The sequence below is a fragment of the Dermacentor albipictus genome, chromosome 8 (genome assembly GCF_038994185.2).
Source record: "Dermacentor albipictus isolate Rhodes 1998 colony chromosome 8, USDA_Dalb.pri_finalv2, whole genome shotgun sequence".
Taxonomy (NCBI): domain Eukaryota; kingdom Metazoa; phylum Arthropoda; class Arachnida; order Ixodida; family Ixodidae; genus Dermacentor; species Dermacentor albipictus.
In genome coordinates this window covers 103,960,702-103,976,009 of record NC_091828.1, presented here as the reverse complement: position 1 = coordinate 103,976,009, position 15,308 = coordinate 103,960,702, and the positions used below count along the sequence as shown (strand labels likewise).

Genomic DNA, 15,308 nt, shown 5'->3' with positions numbered 1-15,308 from the left:
ACAATAATTCTCTTTGCAATGCCACTTCTGCACGGAACCCGGGTCAGGCATAGTAGAGGGTTGCAGGCAAGCAGCCATCATCCTCCAAACATTATCATCATTACATCTTCCAAACCTTTGTCAAACCAACAAGCTTTGGGACAGAGCCTTGGCTAGCTTCGACCTCGAGGATCAGCAACAACTGATAGCGAGGGCCCAGGACGAGGCCTGAGCTCAAGGAATGCTGGAATGAGGACGCCTGTCCAAAGCTTCGTTTATGTAATAAACATGTTTATTTATTTATTTCTCTCTCAATGGGAGTCACAGGTAAAAAAAAGCTCTTGCGCTCAAATTTATTCCTTCATCATTTATTGAACCCTTAAACTTCCAAAGACTATTACATCAGCGGGGCATGCATATGCAAGATCTAACAAGGAATACTAACACCAACCAAAAGCAAAGCGCACAACTGTAAATCAAGCATATTTCTGATACTTCAAGTGTGGAAAACATTCTATCCATCCATCATCAACCCATTCTATGTCCACTGCAGGATGAAGGCCTTTCCCTGCGATCTCCAATTACCCCTGTCCTGCGCCAACTGATTCCAACTAGCGCCCGTGAATTTCCTAATTTCATCGCCCCGCCTAGTCTTCTGCCACCCTCGACTGCACTTCCCTTCTCTTGTTACCCATTCTGTAACCCTACTGGTCCAACGGTTATCTAACATGACCTTCCCAGCTTCATTTTTTCTCATTATGTCAATTAGAATATCGGCTATACCCATTTGCTCTCTGATCCAAAGTGCTCTCTTTCTGTCTCTTAACATTATGCCTAGTATTCTTCATTCCATCACTCTTTGTGCAGTCCTTAACTTGTTCTCGAGCTTCTTTGTCAGTCTCCAAGTCTCTGCCCCATATGTCAGCACCGGTAAAATGCACTGATTGTACACCTTCCTTTTTAATAATAATGGTAAGCTTCCAGTTTGGAGCTGACAATGTCTGCCCTATGGGATCCAAGCTGGTGAACAAGCACTTGGCAACTGTGGCGTCGATTCTAGGAATGCTAGACGAGAGATACTGGTAGAATTCGCAGAAAGGAATAAGCTGCGAGTAATGAACACCTCTTTCAGGAAGCATAGCAACAGAAAGTGGACCCGGAAAAGCCCTAATGGTGAAACGAGAAATGAAACTGATTTCATACTTCCAGCCGATCCCAGCATAGTGAAGGGCGTAGAAGTGACAGGTAGGGTAAAGTTCAGTGATCATAGGTTAGTGAGGGCTAGGCAAGGAATGGAGAAAGAGTAAAATTTGTCAAGAAGAAACAGGTCAACTTAGAGGCAGTAAGGGTAAAAGCAGACAAATTTAGGCTGGTACTTGCAAACAAATATGCAACCTTAGAACAGAAAGATGATGATGATGACATAGAGGTAATGAATCAAACCATAACGAGGCTTGCTTCAGAGGCAGCAATTGAAGTGGGAGGCAAGGAAACCAGTAGGCAGACTCTCCCAAGCAACAAAGGACCTAATAAATAAGCTACAAAGAATGAAAGTGTCCAACTCAAGAGATAACATAGAATTAGCGGAACTGTCAAACCTTATCAACAAGGAGAAAATAAGGGCTATTCGAAATTATAAAGTGAGAAACACTGAAGAAGCCGTAAAAAATGGACGCAGCCCGACAGCCATTTTCATGCCATTTTTACTTTCATTCAGAAAGTAAGTAGCAGGTATATGTAGTTACATCGATGGTAAAATGAAAATACTATTGCTTTGTTAACATAAAGGGACACAAGCCATTTACTGCACCAGACTTGGATCAGTTGCAAGTCATGCTGAAGTATGGAACCATCAGTGGAAGTAGTGAGAGGCCAGTGTATGCGACACTCGTCAGCGAAGCCTATGTTCATATAAGGAATTAATGGGATGTTAGTCCCTGAACAACAGAATGAGGGCTTTTTAACAGAACACCAACAGCTGTAGTAGGGCATCGTGGAGCGATAGCACAAAGGAAGTGTCGAAACCCACTGCATTTCCAAGGGAGACAATACGTTCGCTGGCAAGCATTTTAGCTTACATTTTTGCAGCAATTAAGAACTCCTTAACCCCTAGAATCGCTAGGGCAGATAGAGGGAAGGAGAAGAATATTTAATGATGAGAAAAAGCGAAACGGTTGACCGAAGGAGCGCATCCTTGGCCTGCTGCTCCACACCGAGGTAAAGAACGGTAAAAACGGGATTCCTGAATTATTTATGGTCTGGTTGCTCCAAGTTTCAATTAGCACGTTTCTTTGTAGCCAAGAAATAAACCACGCAAGGCTTGCAAATGTTATGTCAGCTCACAGGTACCATCAGAGTGCAAAGATGTCATGACATCATTATTTTTAATAATTTACTTGAATTTCCTTTGTTTAACCTAGCCCATTCTTGGGCCACTGAGTATGTATCACCATGACACATGGGCAGATTTAAGCCTTTTTATGCTATTCATAGGAAAGCCTTCTTCGTTAGCTGATTTTTATTGTTAAGCTTTGCATAGCTTTGTGCCCTGTTATCGTTTTTCTTTCATTCCGCTTCAGTTCTGTTTGAAAGAGCCCTTTTCATGTTTTTTTCTGTTATTGTTTGTTAAGTGTTGTGTAATGTTGTGCCCTCCTTCCTTCTGTATCTACTTCTTTATTCCCCCTCACCTACTACTACAACCTTGCAGCCTGTGAAGTAAATAAATAAATAAATGAATGCTTCAGCATGTGTCATTCATTTCTCTGCATACACCTTTCACCAAACCTCCCTCGACAAATGTCACTGTTTTGATGTCCTGCAGTGCACATCTATATTAACTGTCGTTCACATTTTGGCATAGTTTGTGAACAGTCAAGTGTATAAAGATTATGTGACAATAAGCTTGTGACCTATGCAGTGCCTAAAATAACCTTGCAAAAGATGACGTGTTGCATTGTTGGACATTAACCACGACAATTTCCAATAGAATAAGGGCAACACTTGATTTAAGTCAACCTAGAGAACAGGCTGGCTTCAGGAAGGGATACTCTACCATGGATCACATCCATTTCATCAATCAGGTAAACTGCAGAGTACAATCAACCTCTCTACATGGCTTTCATGGATTATGAAAAGGCATTTGATCCAGTAGAGATACCAGCAGTCATAGAGGCATTACGTAATCAAGGAGTACAGGAGGCTTACATGAATATCTGAGAATATCTACAAAGATTCCGCAGCTACCTTGATTCTCCAGAAGAAAACTAGAAACATGCCCATAAAGAAAGGGGTCAGGCAAGGAGACACAATCTCTCCAATGCTATTCAGTGCGTGCTTGGAAGAAGTATTCAAGCTATTAAATAGGGAAGGCATAGGAGTGAGGATCAACGGCAAATACATATCTCAGCAACCTTTGGTTTGCACATGACATTGTCCTGTTAAGCAACACTGGCGACAAATTACAACTAATGATTGAGGGCCTTAACAGAGAAGGTGTAAGAGTGGGGTTGAAGATTAATATGCAGAAGACAAAGCTAATGATCAGTAGCCTGGCAAGGGAACAAGAGTTCAGGATCACCAGTCACCCTCTACAGACTATGAAAGAATACATTTACCTCTACGGGCTTGTTGATATGGCATGTTGATAGTTCATCTTGCCATTTGTTGTAGTGCAGGCAGAATGACAGGGACATAGCAGGCACATGAGACAACACAAAGTGCTGAACTACCAGCTGCGAACAACTGTGAACATCTGCTATGTCTCCTCGCACTGAAGTTCACAAGCTGCTGTTGTACACTCCAAAGCACATATAAGCTTCAAAACACTTTTAAATCACAGAACACGCATATTGTTTGCTCCAAATAGAGACAGGTCAATATTATTACAGAGGAACCCTTTTATAAGAGGCATGGATATAACGGTAAATCGGGTATAATGGACACTATTTGCTCACATAGTAGGCCACCTTATCTCTCCCATTAATTAGACCTCTTTTGTAAGAGACAAAGGATATAGAAGACAATTGGTTGTAAAGGACTAGTTGTTTGTGAATTTTGGTCAATAACCTCACTTGTAACAGAAATTCTTTCCTTACATGCGGTGCTGTCGGCCAGCGACTGCAGTTATGGCCATTATGGTAGCAAAAGGAAGTGACAGACGTTCACATAGTGGATCAGTCAGCAAAAGAACAACAATTAAAGCCACTGCAATGGAATGCTTCACAGAGAAGCACTCCAAGCTTACCACCAAGGGTACAAGCACGACCGCACTTTCAGGCACTTGAGTTAGCAAAGAATCAGCAGAAAGCGCGACGACAGACGAAGCTATAAATCTCAAAGGCTACGCTTTTAGAAATAATGTATTTTACCCATCATTTTCACCATTTATACATCCCCGTATATTTTTTTCCATTTAGCTTCATTATAAATTCTTAGTTCTGCTTAGGCTGCAGGTGACCCTATGAACCCTATCCACAGTGTATAGCCAAATCGCCATCGCCCCACTGTTCTAATCTTCTTTTTCCATGTGCTGTTGTCTTTATTCGCTGTCATTGCCTGGCTGTCACCGCCTAACTATGGCGGACAGCTCCTTCGAGCGCCGTACTTTCCCGACTGCTGCAACAAAGTTGGACACCATTGCGGATATAAAGTGCAGAATGAAGCAAGCACACACTGTCAGGAATATTTGGGTTGTCTAGAAAGACGATCGGCAGGATTTGGACCCAACGAGAGAAGCTGTTAAAAGAAGTTCCAACCGGAGCAAGCACATTGAAACTGCGTAAGTCATCCCTTCCTGCCTTAGAAGCACTTCTGTGAATACGGATGCACAGAGCAAAAACATACCACTCAGCAGACCCTTGGTTGAAGCCAGAGGCAGGCAGCTTGCGTTTGGCCTTGGCATCGAGTTTGAGGTCAGTCAAGGATGATTTGACCGCTTCAGGCGTAAACATGGAATCAGCTACAAAGCTGCTTGCAGCGAAAGTAAAGCTGCCAACGAGAATAACGTAACACAGTGGAAAGACGAGACATTCCCAGTACTGCTGAGAGGAAGGAAGGCTTGCAATGTCTTCAACCTGGATGAGTCGGAAATATTTTTCAAAATGCTCCCTGGAAAAACGTTTACCCTTGCTAAACAAGATTTCAGTGAAGGCAAAAGTCCAAAGATCGTATTACAGCTATGTTCTGTACTAATATGAAAAACTGAAAAAGAAAAGTTATGGTTATTGGCAAGTCCTAAAACCCACGGTGGCTAAAGAACTACTCTGTGAATGTAGCGTAGTTCTCACAACTTGCTTCCCTATTCGTCTCGCACAAACATTTTCAAACATTCATTTTTTTCCACGCATAGTCCAGGAGTGGAATGCCTTGCCTGCCAGTGTATTTTTATCAGATACAGTCACCGTATTTGAGCATGCTGTGTCTGCCCTTTAAATATGGTGTGGTGTCTGTTCTACCTTGTTATTGTAATGTGTTCATCCATTCTTGTTCTATGCGAGTGTTATTTTGTTTTTGATATGTTGGGACAGTAAAAAACGAATATTTTATTGTTTGTACAGAATCCCATTTGCTTGATCTCATTTATGACCGCAGTATACCTGTAAATAAATAAATACACACTGCAAAAAAGGCTGCACGGATGACAGCTCAGATTTTTGACAAATGGCTGTCCAGTTTTGATCAGAAGATGGCATCAAAAAGCAGAAGAATGCTACTGTTTCTAGACAGCTGGTCGGCACACATGAAAACCTCGTTATTTAAAGTTGTTGAGCTGAGCTATTTCCCACCTGGCTGCAAGTCTTTGCCACAGCCTCTGGATCAAGGGGCCATAAGAGCCGTCAAAGCAAAGTACAGAGGATTGCTTGTTCAACGGCTGCTGTTTTATATGCTGCAGAATGGGGAAACAACAATCAGCTTGAGGACAGCAGTTGAAATGCTAACTGGCTCCTGGAATGACATTAATAAGAGCACTGTGAGAGGGTACTTCCATAAAGCAGGTTTAATCTGCCGCAGGATGACACAGGACAAGGACATTGCAGAAGATTTCTGATTATGCGGATGAGGAGCCAGAATCTTGAGCAATCATCCAGAGGAACCTTAACAAATCAGGCACTCTTCAGGGCTTTGTTGAAGTGGATGAAAATCTTGCTGTTACAGAAGACCTCTGTGATGAGAACATAATCAGGATGGTGCAGGAAAATTAGAAAAGTGAAGACAGTGTTACAGATGTGTCTGACAATGAAAGTGATTGTGCAGCACCAGTGACTCCTGGGGAGGTCATGACAGTACTTGGCTGAGTTCATTACCACATACAGCTTTGGACCAGTGATCATGAAGGAACTCTTCACCTTGTCACCAAGCTGGAAGAAGTGCTGAAGAACACTGTCAATGCAGCCATGAAGTAAACCAAGCTTGAGAACTATTTCACCAGTAACGTCGTGTAACAACAAATGTCAAATGATAAACCTTTTACAACAGCCTTCCTTTGTGCTTGTTTTCATTGTATGATGCCAATATCGAAATAAGGGCTGGTTAGGAAATGAGAACTTGGTACCCTGCTTATAAGAGACCTCTCATATAAGAGACATAAACTGCTCCCTGGTACATGTCACTTATAAAGGGGTTCAACTGTATAACAAACAGCTTTTTTTTTGTCATTATACTGAATAATTATTGGCGCGTGCCACAGAACTTGGTAGCAATCAACCCTGGGCATCGCACCAGTTGCAAAGTTGAAATCTCAGTCAGGTCAAATTGGCCCTCTAAAAATCGCATAGTGATGCGTGTGACTGCACAAATTTTTTGTCACTCAAGTCGCAGCATATGAAACGGCCTTCACTCACCGCATCGAGTTCTGGGAGGTGTGCTGGTTTCGGGGGACATTTGCAACCGTTGGTTGTGGGAAGATGAAGGAACGTCGCCCTTCCGCACAGATTGCATGCACGTCGAGCACAGCCTGAACTGGCACAGGTCCGAGTTGGGAAATTCTCGCTGGAGCGTCTTGTGGCACCTATCCGTTAGCGGTTTCAGGTCGTTTTGGAACCAGAGCCGACCACACACTGAACACGCACTCCCTAACGGATTGTCTCGAAACTGCCGCCGGGACGTCTCTGTTGCACCCCGAGTCCTTGCGAGCTTCGCCTTGCGTCTGGTTTCGGCCTCGGTGGCGCGGACCGCAGGGTTTTCACGGCGACGGCGACGCCTAGCTTCCGCTTCGGCCGCGCGCACTTCCGGATCTTTTCGGCGACGGCGCTTGGCTTCTGCTTCGGCGGCGCGGACCGCTGCATTCTGACGTCGGCGGCGTCGAGCTTCGGCCTCGGCGGCGCGAAAAGCAAGGTCTTCTCGGCGGCGGCGACGCCTAACTTCCGCTTCGGCGGCGCGTACTTCCCCCTGGCGACGGCAGTTAGCTTCTGCTTCGACGGCGCGGTCCTCTGCATTCTGACGTCGGCGGCGTCGAGCTTCTGCCTCGGCGGCACGAAATGCAGGGTCTTCTCGGCGACGCCTGGCTTCTGCTTCGGCGGCGCGCACTTCTTCACGGCGCCGGCGCTTGGCTTCTGCTTCGGCGGCGCGGACCTCTGGATTCTGACGTCTCCGGCGCTGAGCCTCAGCTCGGGCAGCTCGTTTGGCAGCTGCGGCGGCTGACGAAGCACTCCCACCGGTTGCGTCGCTCATCGTTCAGAAAGAACTGGCTGAAAGGAACAGTGCGATCGAGTGCGACTAGCGTGGCTGGCGCGGACAATCTGTCTCGTGCGGCACATTGCAAACGGAGCGAGGTGTGGCGCGATCAACGCCTCGCGATCGCTAATGGTTAGACCGCGAGATGCAGCGCGCAGGTGACGCGTGGGCGCGGTTCACTGCAGCCGACGCAGTAGACCTCAGCTAATGCAGCGCTTTGTTTCCATACAGACGGTTTTCAGCAGCGGCGCGTGGGCGCGGCCATGCTTGATCATGTGACCGCGCCGGCATGACTGGCCTCCCAATGCAACTGGGCCAATGGTTGACGGTCGGTAACAGGCCGGGAAGTCGGTGGCCGAGCAGACAATTAAGCGAGGGCCATGATCAGCTCATGCCTGCATGCCCTTTGATCACGTCGGAAGGTCGGGCCTTTTGCTTGGCAAATGGCTTGGTCCAACGTCTTGGGGTGACGTAGTGTCATGGGCTGCTCTCACAGGTCGGTAAGCAATCGTGGGCCAACCTCGTTGTGAGGTCGGGGCACAGAACACCACTTCAACCACACTACTCACTGTACCACTGGTGCCGACTAAAATAAAATTACGTGTTCGGCCTCAAGTATCCGCTTGTCCTCCACAAGACAGCGCGAATTAACGCCACATAATATGGGCGCACTACTTTCTCCTTCCTCCAACGCCGAGTGGCAGGTCAGAACACCGATTCAGGCCGACCTCTCAGCTTTTCTATTGTAATAAATACCTCTTTCTCTCACACTACAGTAAACTTATTCAAAGACAGCGGTTGCGACTCATGTTAATTGCTACCATGATTGCGACTCTTGTGAGCTCGTGTGAGAAAGGGTTGAGTGCAGGTGCTTTCTCGCGCCACGCTCACTGAGCTAGAGGGAGCCGGCTCCGTCTCACGGCTCACTCGATCTTTAAAAAGAGCGGCTCGAGAGATCCGGCTCGCTCCTGAGCGACCCTTCTATACTTTGCGTCAAATTTGTTGTAAATTATTGTGCATGCTAAATGGGCCCATTTAGCAGATTCTGCGATCGTTAGCGTAATCTTTATCCTTGCGCTGCCAACATTGTGCAAAACATAACCGCACGAAACCGCCGTGCTTTTCACGTGTGTTGCATGAACACAAGAGCGGCTAGAGTTTGAGACAAGGCGATACATTTCGTTGTGTCTTCATGTTGTCTCGAAAAGTCGTGGTATCTTTCTCGAAATCAACAAGGTAAGTTTCTTGGCACGCGGCTCGAGCACATCGCAGTCGGTCAATGCCTGTGCTGGCTGGCAGTTGTAGCCGCCAGGTAGAGAGAGGATGGGAACTCTTGGGAACTCAACTCGGTCGGTAGCCGCTGTACGTTCGCCGTGTTTTTATTATTATAATTATTATTTTATTGCGTTTGCGTAATCTTGCTAATTCTACGCAAGTGCGATCTTGACGTTTGACTCAAGGGCGAAGAACGAACTTCGTATTTTTCTGGGATGCGCTGCCTCGCCTGTGTTGTCATTAAAACAGGGGTATTACACGGTGCATTTTGGAGGTGAAGTCGGATCGGGATCAAGTTCCTCGATCGTGGTAGGTTCCTTTGCGCAAGATACTAATAGAAGTTGGTCGCTGTCGACAAATTCGATCTCGAAAGGGCTTGTCGCGATCGAAAATGGTCCGTGTTACAACGGCATTAGACACACGCGAAGCTTCGGATCGCCTTGAACGAAGCAACACACGCGACAGGCATTTTGCCCTGGGGAGTTGGCATACCGGCGGCCCGAACGCGTGATTTTACTGAAGTACGACCTTGAAAAATCGAATCGTGCTAAACTTAACAAAAAAGACAAATATTCTGCCTCAATCATCAGCTAACGTAGAATTCGTAATTGTTGTCTGACCGTTTCCATTTTTTCTTCCTTTCTTTAGGCTTTTACGGCGTGCTTCTCTGCCGCAATGTTTGGCACGAAAGCACAGTACGAAGGAAGCGCTCAAACAACTTCTTCAGCGGGCTGTCATCCGGGAAGTGCATCCACCTGAAATGTGAGTACCCGTGGGTGCCGTTCCCGCTATGTCTGCGTGTTGAGCCAATGAGCGCATGCGCTAAACCATCAGTTGCCAAGATAACGAATTTGACACTATGGCGAGATATGTGGCAGTGAAAAAATCGAAACAGAACTTTTTAAACAGAGTAGTCTGACATAACCCACATTTTACTGGGATGCACAGTGGCTGACAGATGTGCACATAAAGTGATGTTTGCTTAGGTTAGGTTAGGTTAGATCAACTTTCAAAGGCACATGGGTACTCACTTTGGCTTGCACAATAGTCGCATCGTTTGTGACATCACTGTTGTTCTGGAAGACGAGTGGAGGATGTTCGTGTAATGTAGAAACAGTGAGCATTGGCTTTGGTCACGTTTCTACTGGCAAATCACATTGTTATTTGTACATTCCACTGTCATCCTTGTGCGACAAGTAGCAGGTTTCTTTGCTCACACTGGCTGCACTTCAGCCGTGATTGCCGACCAGAGTGTGACCGTCTTTGGTTCTTGTCATTCGACAGTGACAAGGTCACCGAGCTGTTGGCCACGAAGCAGTGCATCTACTGCGGTTTCGACCCCACAGCTGACTCTCTTCATGTCGGCAACCTCTTGGCCATCGTGCTAATGCTTCACATGCAGAGAATGGGGCATGATGTTATTGCTGTGGTAAGTGCCGCAGCTGCTTACGCCCCCTAATGGCAACATGGTAGTAGTAACTGACATTTGGGGTGCACCTCCCACTACACCACTGTGTGGTAGGACTGATTTACAGACATCATCTTGCAGCTCCACCACTCAGGACAACCCACATCCACTAACAAAGGTCTTAGAAACATGGAAGTTGTGAAAATATTTAGCTATCTTGCGATGTAGGCATTAAGTTTCTGTAACCCTCTCACAGTTTAGTTAATTCTGACCATTGAATATTTACTTTTACCTCATGTCGTGTGTTTTCAGAACCATTAATACCACGCACCAGCAAAACAGGTTAACAGTTTTAAATTTTAAGGCAAGTTTTGTCACACTGACGAGCGTAGAGTCCACACCGTAACACTTGAGGATATTTCGGCTGTGGAAGCTCAGTCCACTGTGGCACGGACAGTTTACTTCTTGGAAAATGCAGTCACTTGAGAAGTTTTGTTTCACCTAAACCATTAACTGTGATAAAAAGAGAGAGAGAGAGACAAATGAATTAATTACATGGTCACTAACTGGCGTTGTATACAAATCCTCAGCAGACGTCTATGAACCAGCTCATTGCTCTAGCACGCTTTGCACACAATGCTAATCAGTTTTGCAGCACAACAAGAAGGAGCCAGTTTGTTGACCAGAAGTGTGAATCCTCCAACAGTGCACCAAAGACACCGCAAGCCTCATCTCGGCCTCCTTTCACCTTCTTTTCACACTCATGTTGCAGTGCTGGAGCAGTGTAGAAATTGCGTAGTTGCTCCCATTTTCCACAGCCATGACTCCTAGTTACTACATTTTCGCAGATTGGCGACTGCACGGCTCAAGTGGGAGATCCGAGTGGTCGCCTCACAGAGCGCGACAAAATGGCCGGAGATGTCATCGAGAAAAATGTTGCCGGCCTCCGTTACAACCTGGAGACAGTCTTTGCAAACCACGCGGCCCACTTCTGGAAGCCAACCAAACCTAACAAGACCCTGAGCCCCCTGAGGTGAGGTGTCACACAGGTTAGGAATCGCTTCTTGCTTATTTCACTGCTTCCTAAACTGGGCGCCGGCTTCAGCCAAGTGGTGTGAGGGAACTGACAGAATTTTGCAGCGGACGTAGAGGGAGTGCTGACCAGTGTCTTGGTGCGGAAGCAGAAATATACATTTGTAAGCCGATGTAATCAAGAGTCTGACCGAACCCTGTCTTGTTAGGCAAAGGCACCTTTTGTAAATCAGATTGCCAACAATTGATGTTTCCTGGGTCTTTCCTTTTATTGGCCCGGGTTGCCATGCATCATAACGTGTGTGTGGGGGGGGAGGCGGGAGGGGTCGGCGGTGGGGCGGTTCAGCACAGATAACCATGTTCTCAATCAGCTCATCGTCACAAGATGTGATTAGCTTACTGTATATACTTTGGCATTGGTCCCAGACTTTGAGAACACTATGCGCTGTCCTAATTACCTTGCATTCTGTGTAGTGTGCTAGCTGGATTGCAGCAAGCATGGTTTGGCAGTGAAATTGGCCAAACTGTATTTATTGTAATGGAGCAGATGCGCCCCTATATGTTCAGTGGTGCTTTGAAGGAGAAGACAAAGATCCATGCCATGATTGCTGAGAGCCTCTGTTGCTGGCTAACACTTGCAGTGGCTTTCAGGAGTGATCTTTCCAGCGAATGAACCTCCTTATATGTTTGGTAGAGGTGCAGGATGTCTATCGATCCCCATACCTCTCATGTCACTATGCCAAGTGATTGCCTGTCTATTACCGCTTGCTGCCTACTACAACCATTGGGGAGCTTGTTCTATTATTTTTGCAGTGGTGGTGGTATGGATCCTGTCCTGTGCTTATGTCCTGAGCTTCCTGATGAGAGCTCTTCTCATTTTTGGCGGGGCAATGGAGGGGGCTGTGATTTACCATGCTGAAACTACACACAGGGTTATGAGGGACATTGTTGTAGAGAGCTCCGGATTAATTTTGACCATCTGTGTTTCCTTAAGCACAGCATTCTCGCATTGTGCCTCCATTCAGATGCAGCCCAGGATCGAAGCCAGTTCCTCGTGCTCGGCAGTATAATGCCATAGCCCCTGAGCCACTACAGCTGCTAACGAGAGCTCTGTTTTTAATAAAAGTGTTACCACGATAATTTCACAGCACTAATTGGTCTGTCACACGCAGCTTTACTTAATGCGTTCTTCTGGTTTCCTTTTAAGGCTTCGAACTTTTAGCGTTACCTCAATTTATTGAGAGTGCCATTTTTGCGAGAACTTGCTCAACACCTTTCTTTTGCAGTCCGCCAACATAACAGTATCTTCGTGAACGAAACGCGATAAAGGCTGGCTTTTTCTTGCCGTGCAGGATAGTCCGGAACTCAGAGTGGTACCTTGGCCATGATGTCATAGGCTTCCTTGGTACTGTTGGCCGGAACTTCAGGTTGGGGAAAATGATGTCACGAACAAGGTGAATCCTTTTTTTTTTGTCTTTATCACATCCTTCGACTTCAGTGGTTGACATTCAGCTATGCCAAACGCCATCTGTTATAGCTTCTTAAGATGTACGTGCTGTCGTGTGAAAGCTTTCTGCGGCGATAAAGGGAAAGCTGAGGAGGCAAGGCACGCGCAAGTAAGAGCGCTCCTGAAGATAGTCTCACGTTTTCATCCGCATTAGCTTTATCTAAGGAAAAGGTAACATAAATATCTTCATTACACCAGGAAAACAAGGCAAAATACACCACTGGGTGTTAAATGTCACTTTTTCCTTTCCTATACTGCATTTGAGCAATACCAGCGCACATCTAACTTAGGCTGATTCAGTATCTGTTCCAATTAAACAAAAGTGCGGTCAAATGCTGCCAGAATGCCTTGCGCAGTAACAAGCGCGCAGAGCCTTCATCCCTGTAGCTTCTCCTTCATTTCCACAGAAAGTTGTGAGTACAAATATCCTCATTGCAACAAATACACGCATTCAAGAGCATTACTTCCTTAATTAGTTAAGTGAATAGCTTTCTAGAGGCGCGTGGCTAATGTTTCTTACATTGGCAACCATCGGTGATAATTTATAACACCACTCTCAATATATGTTTCTCATTTTCATTTCAGTTTCTTCCTTTCATTTTGTTCTTTTTTTTTCTCTCAGTGTACAGCAGCGGCTCAACTCTAGTGAGGGCATCAGCTTGGCTGAATTCTCCTACCAAGTCTTCCAGGCATACGACTGGCTGCACCTCTACGACAACTACAAGTGCCGCTTCCAGGTAACCGCGCAGTTTAATTGCACCTCGATTGGTCACGCAGGCCGCAACAGTCACGAGAGTGCCGGCGACGGGCGGCCGCAGTTCGGATTGCCTCCCCGCTGTTAGCCAATTCTGGGAGCGATGAAAATAAACTGATTGCCAGTTTGCTCTAACCCGAGAACCGATTTGAGAAGGGTGCTTGAGAAGAACGCACCATACTGGCCCATTGGTTGTGGCCTGGGCAGCACGAGGTCAGAGGTTCGGTTCCCAGTCACGGCAGTCGCATTTAAGTGCGGGTAGAATGCAAGAACGCTCGGCTGCCTAAATTTATGTACACGTTAAGGGGCCCCTAGAGCACTCTGAGCTCGAGAACTTGTTATTTGTGCCAGCTGCGTACCAGTCTACACAGGAGGAGTACTTCTGTTTTAAATTGAGCCATAATAGCAAAGTCGCAGGCATTTTGGCAACAACCGTGTGGCCACTGCGGTTTCTCACTCCCCTTTGCGCGGGCCCTCTCTCCTCACCGTGTGACATGATTCCTTGGAGCATGGGAAAAGCTACAGGTACCATCAGCCAACTAGATGAAGGGCTTCTCCATTGTCCATCTCTGATCACTTTCCGTGCGAACTTGACGTAATGCAACCTCTGCAGCAGGATCAGTAGCACACTGTGGGTGAGCCTCCCCCCCTCACTTTCCTTCTCAAAACACACAGCTGGCTTGTCATGTTCTATCGATTGACCAATCGACAGCTTTTACCTTGGTGACGTCACATGCATGGCCCTGCTGGCATAACGATGTGCAAAGAAGGAACTGGAAAAGTTCAGGAAGTAGCACAGGATTGTTTGTTTAATTTGTGGATGTCACGGTGCACATAAAGCTGCTACATTTGCCATAAATGTCATGGCATTGTCTACACTATGCATGTATTTATTTAAATCTGTTCAGGGTAGGGGAAGTAGTTAGGGGCCCTTTACAGAAAGCAAGGAGGCCGGGACTATTCCATTGCATTGAGGTCGGAAATTTTGGAATGTTAAACACCATAGTTTTCTTTTTTTGTTTTTTTACCGCTTTTGGGCTAGTGGGAAACAAATTAATGGGAAATTTGTCATGGATGGCAGGAGGCTGTTTCAACGTCAAGAATCGTTGATCAAGGAACATCAAACTTTCACGTGTGTAGGGCACAAGCTTATTTCGCAGTGAAACACGGAGGCTGGCTTAGTTGCTCGCAGTAACCTGAAGGGGTGCAAGCCATGAAGTTTACTACAAAATGTTTCCCGAGGGGAATACATGGGGTAATGTCTGTGGGAGCTGTGAGTATGACAGTTCATCCAGCATGAGAAGGATATGTAGCAATACACAGACCTGCCTAAACTTGGTCCTTTCGACTTCAAACGACTGTGCAGGTTGGTCACATTCAACTAATATGGCTTTGTCGATGCAGCAGCTCGCCATTATTATGCATGTGCGCAGGAACTTATTACCTTGCTTTGTTTGATGATTGTCTTGAAGTTTAGAATGACACAGCGTAATAAATTATACTACAAGAGTATCTGAAGCCACAAGCATGAAGACTGGACAAATCCATGTACTGTATGTCATTCACATGGTAGCGGGATGACTGCAGGGCCCGAGTTTTCCCTACTAAGCTTTGCGGGAAACTGCTTACGGTTGAGACAATACCTAAGCCGTCTGCTGCGCCATTCATCTGGACTAAACATG

At 46.1% G+C, this 15,308-nt stretch overlaps 1 protein-coding gene across 2 annotated transcripts in view; it reads left to right on the top strand.

The window, feature by feature from the left end:
• The window catches only part of TyrRS-m (Tyrosine--tRNA ligase, mitochondrial), an 80,857-nt gene that overhangs the window by 45,778 nt on the left and 19,771 nt on the right, over nt 1-15,308 (top strand). The window contains exons 1-6 of one of the 2 annotated variants that reach the window (XM_070523928.1): nt 8,735-8,886; nt 9,574-9,687; nt 10,210-10,354; nt 11,182-11,366; nt 12,718-12,819; nt 13,495-13,609. In XM_070523928.1, coding sequence (XP_070380029.1) covers nt 8,843-8,886; nt 9,574-9,687; nt 10,210-10,354; nt 11,182-11,366; nt 12,718-12,819; nt 13,495-13,609 — 705 coding nt within the window. In that variant the 5' untranslated portion in view covers nt 8,735-8,842. Of the gene's footprint in view, nt 1-8,734; nt 8,887-9,573; nt 9,688-10,209; nt 10,355-11,181; nt 11,367-12,717; nt 12,820-13,494; nt 13,610-15,308 lie in introns of those variants that run through there. The other variant, XM_070523927.1, reaches the window with a different exon arrangement.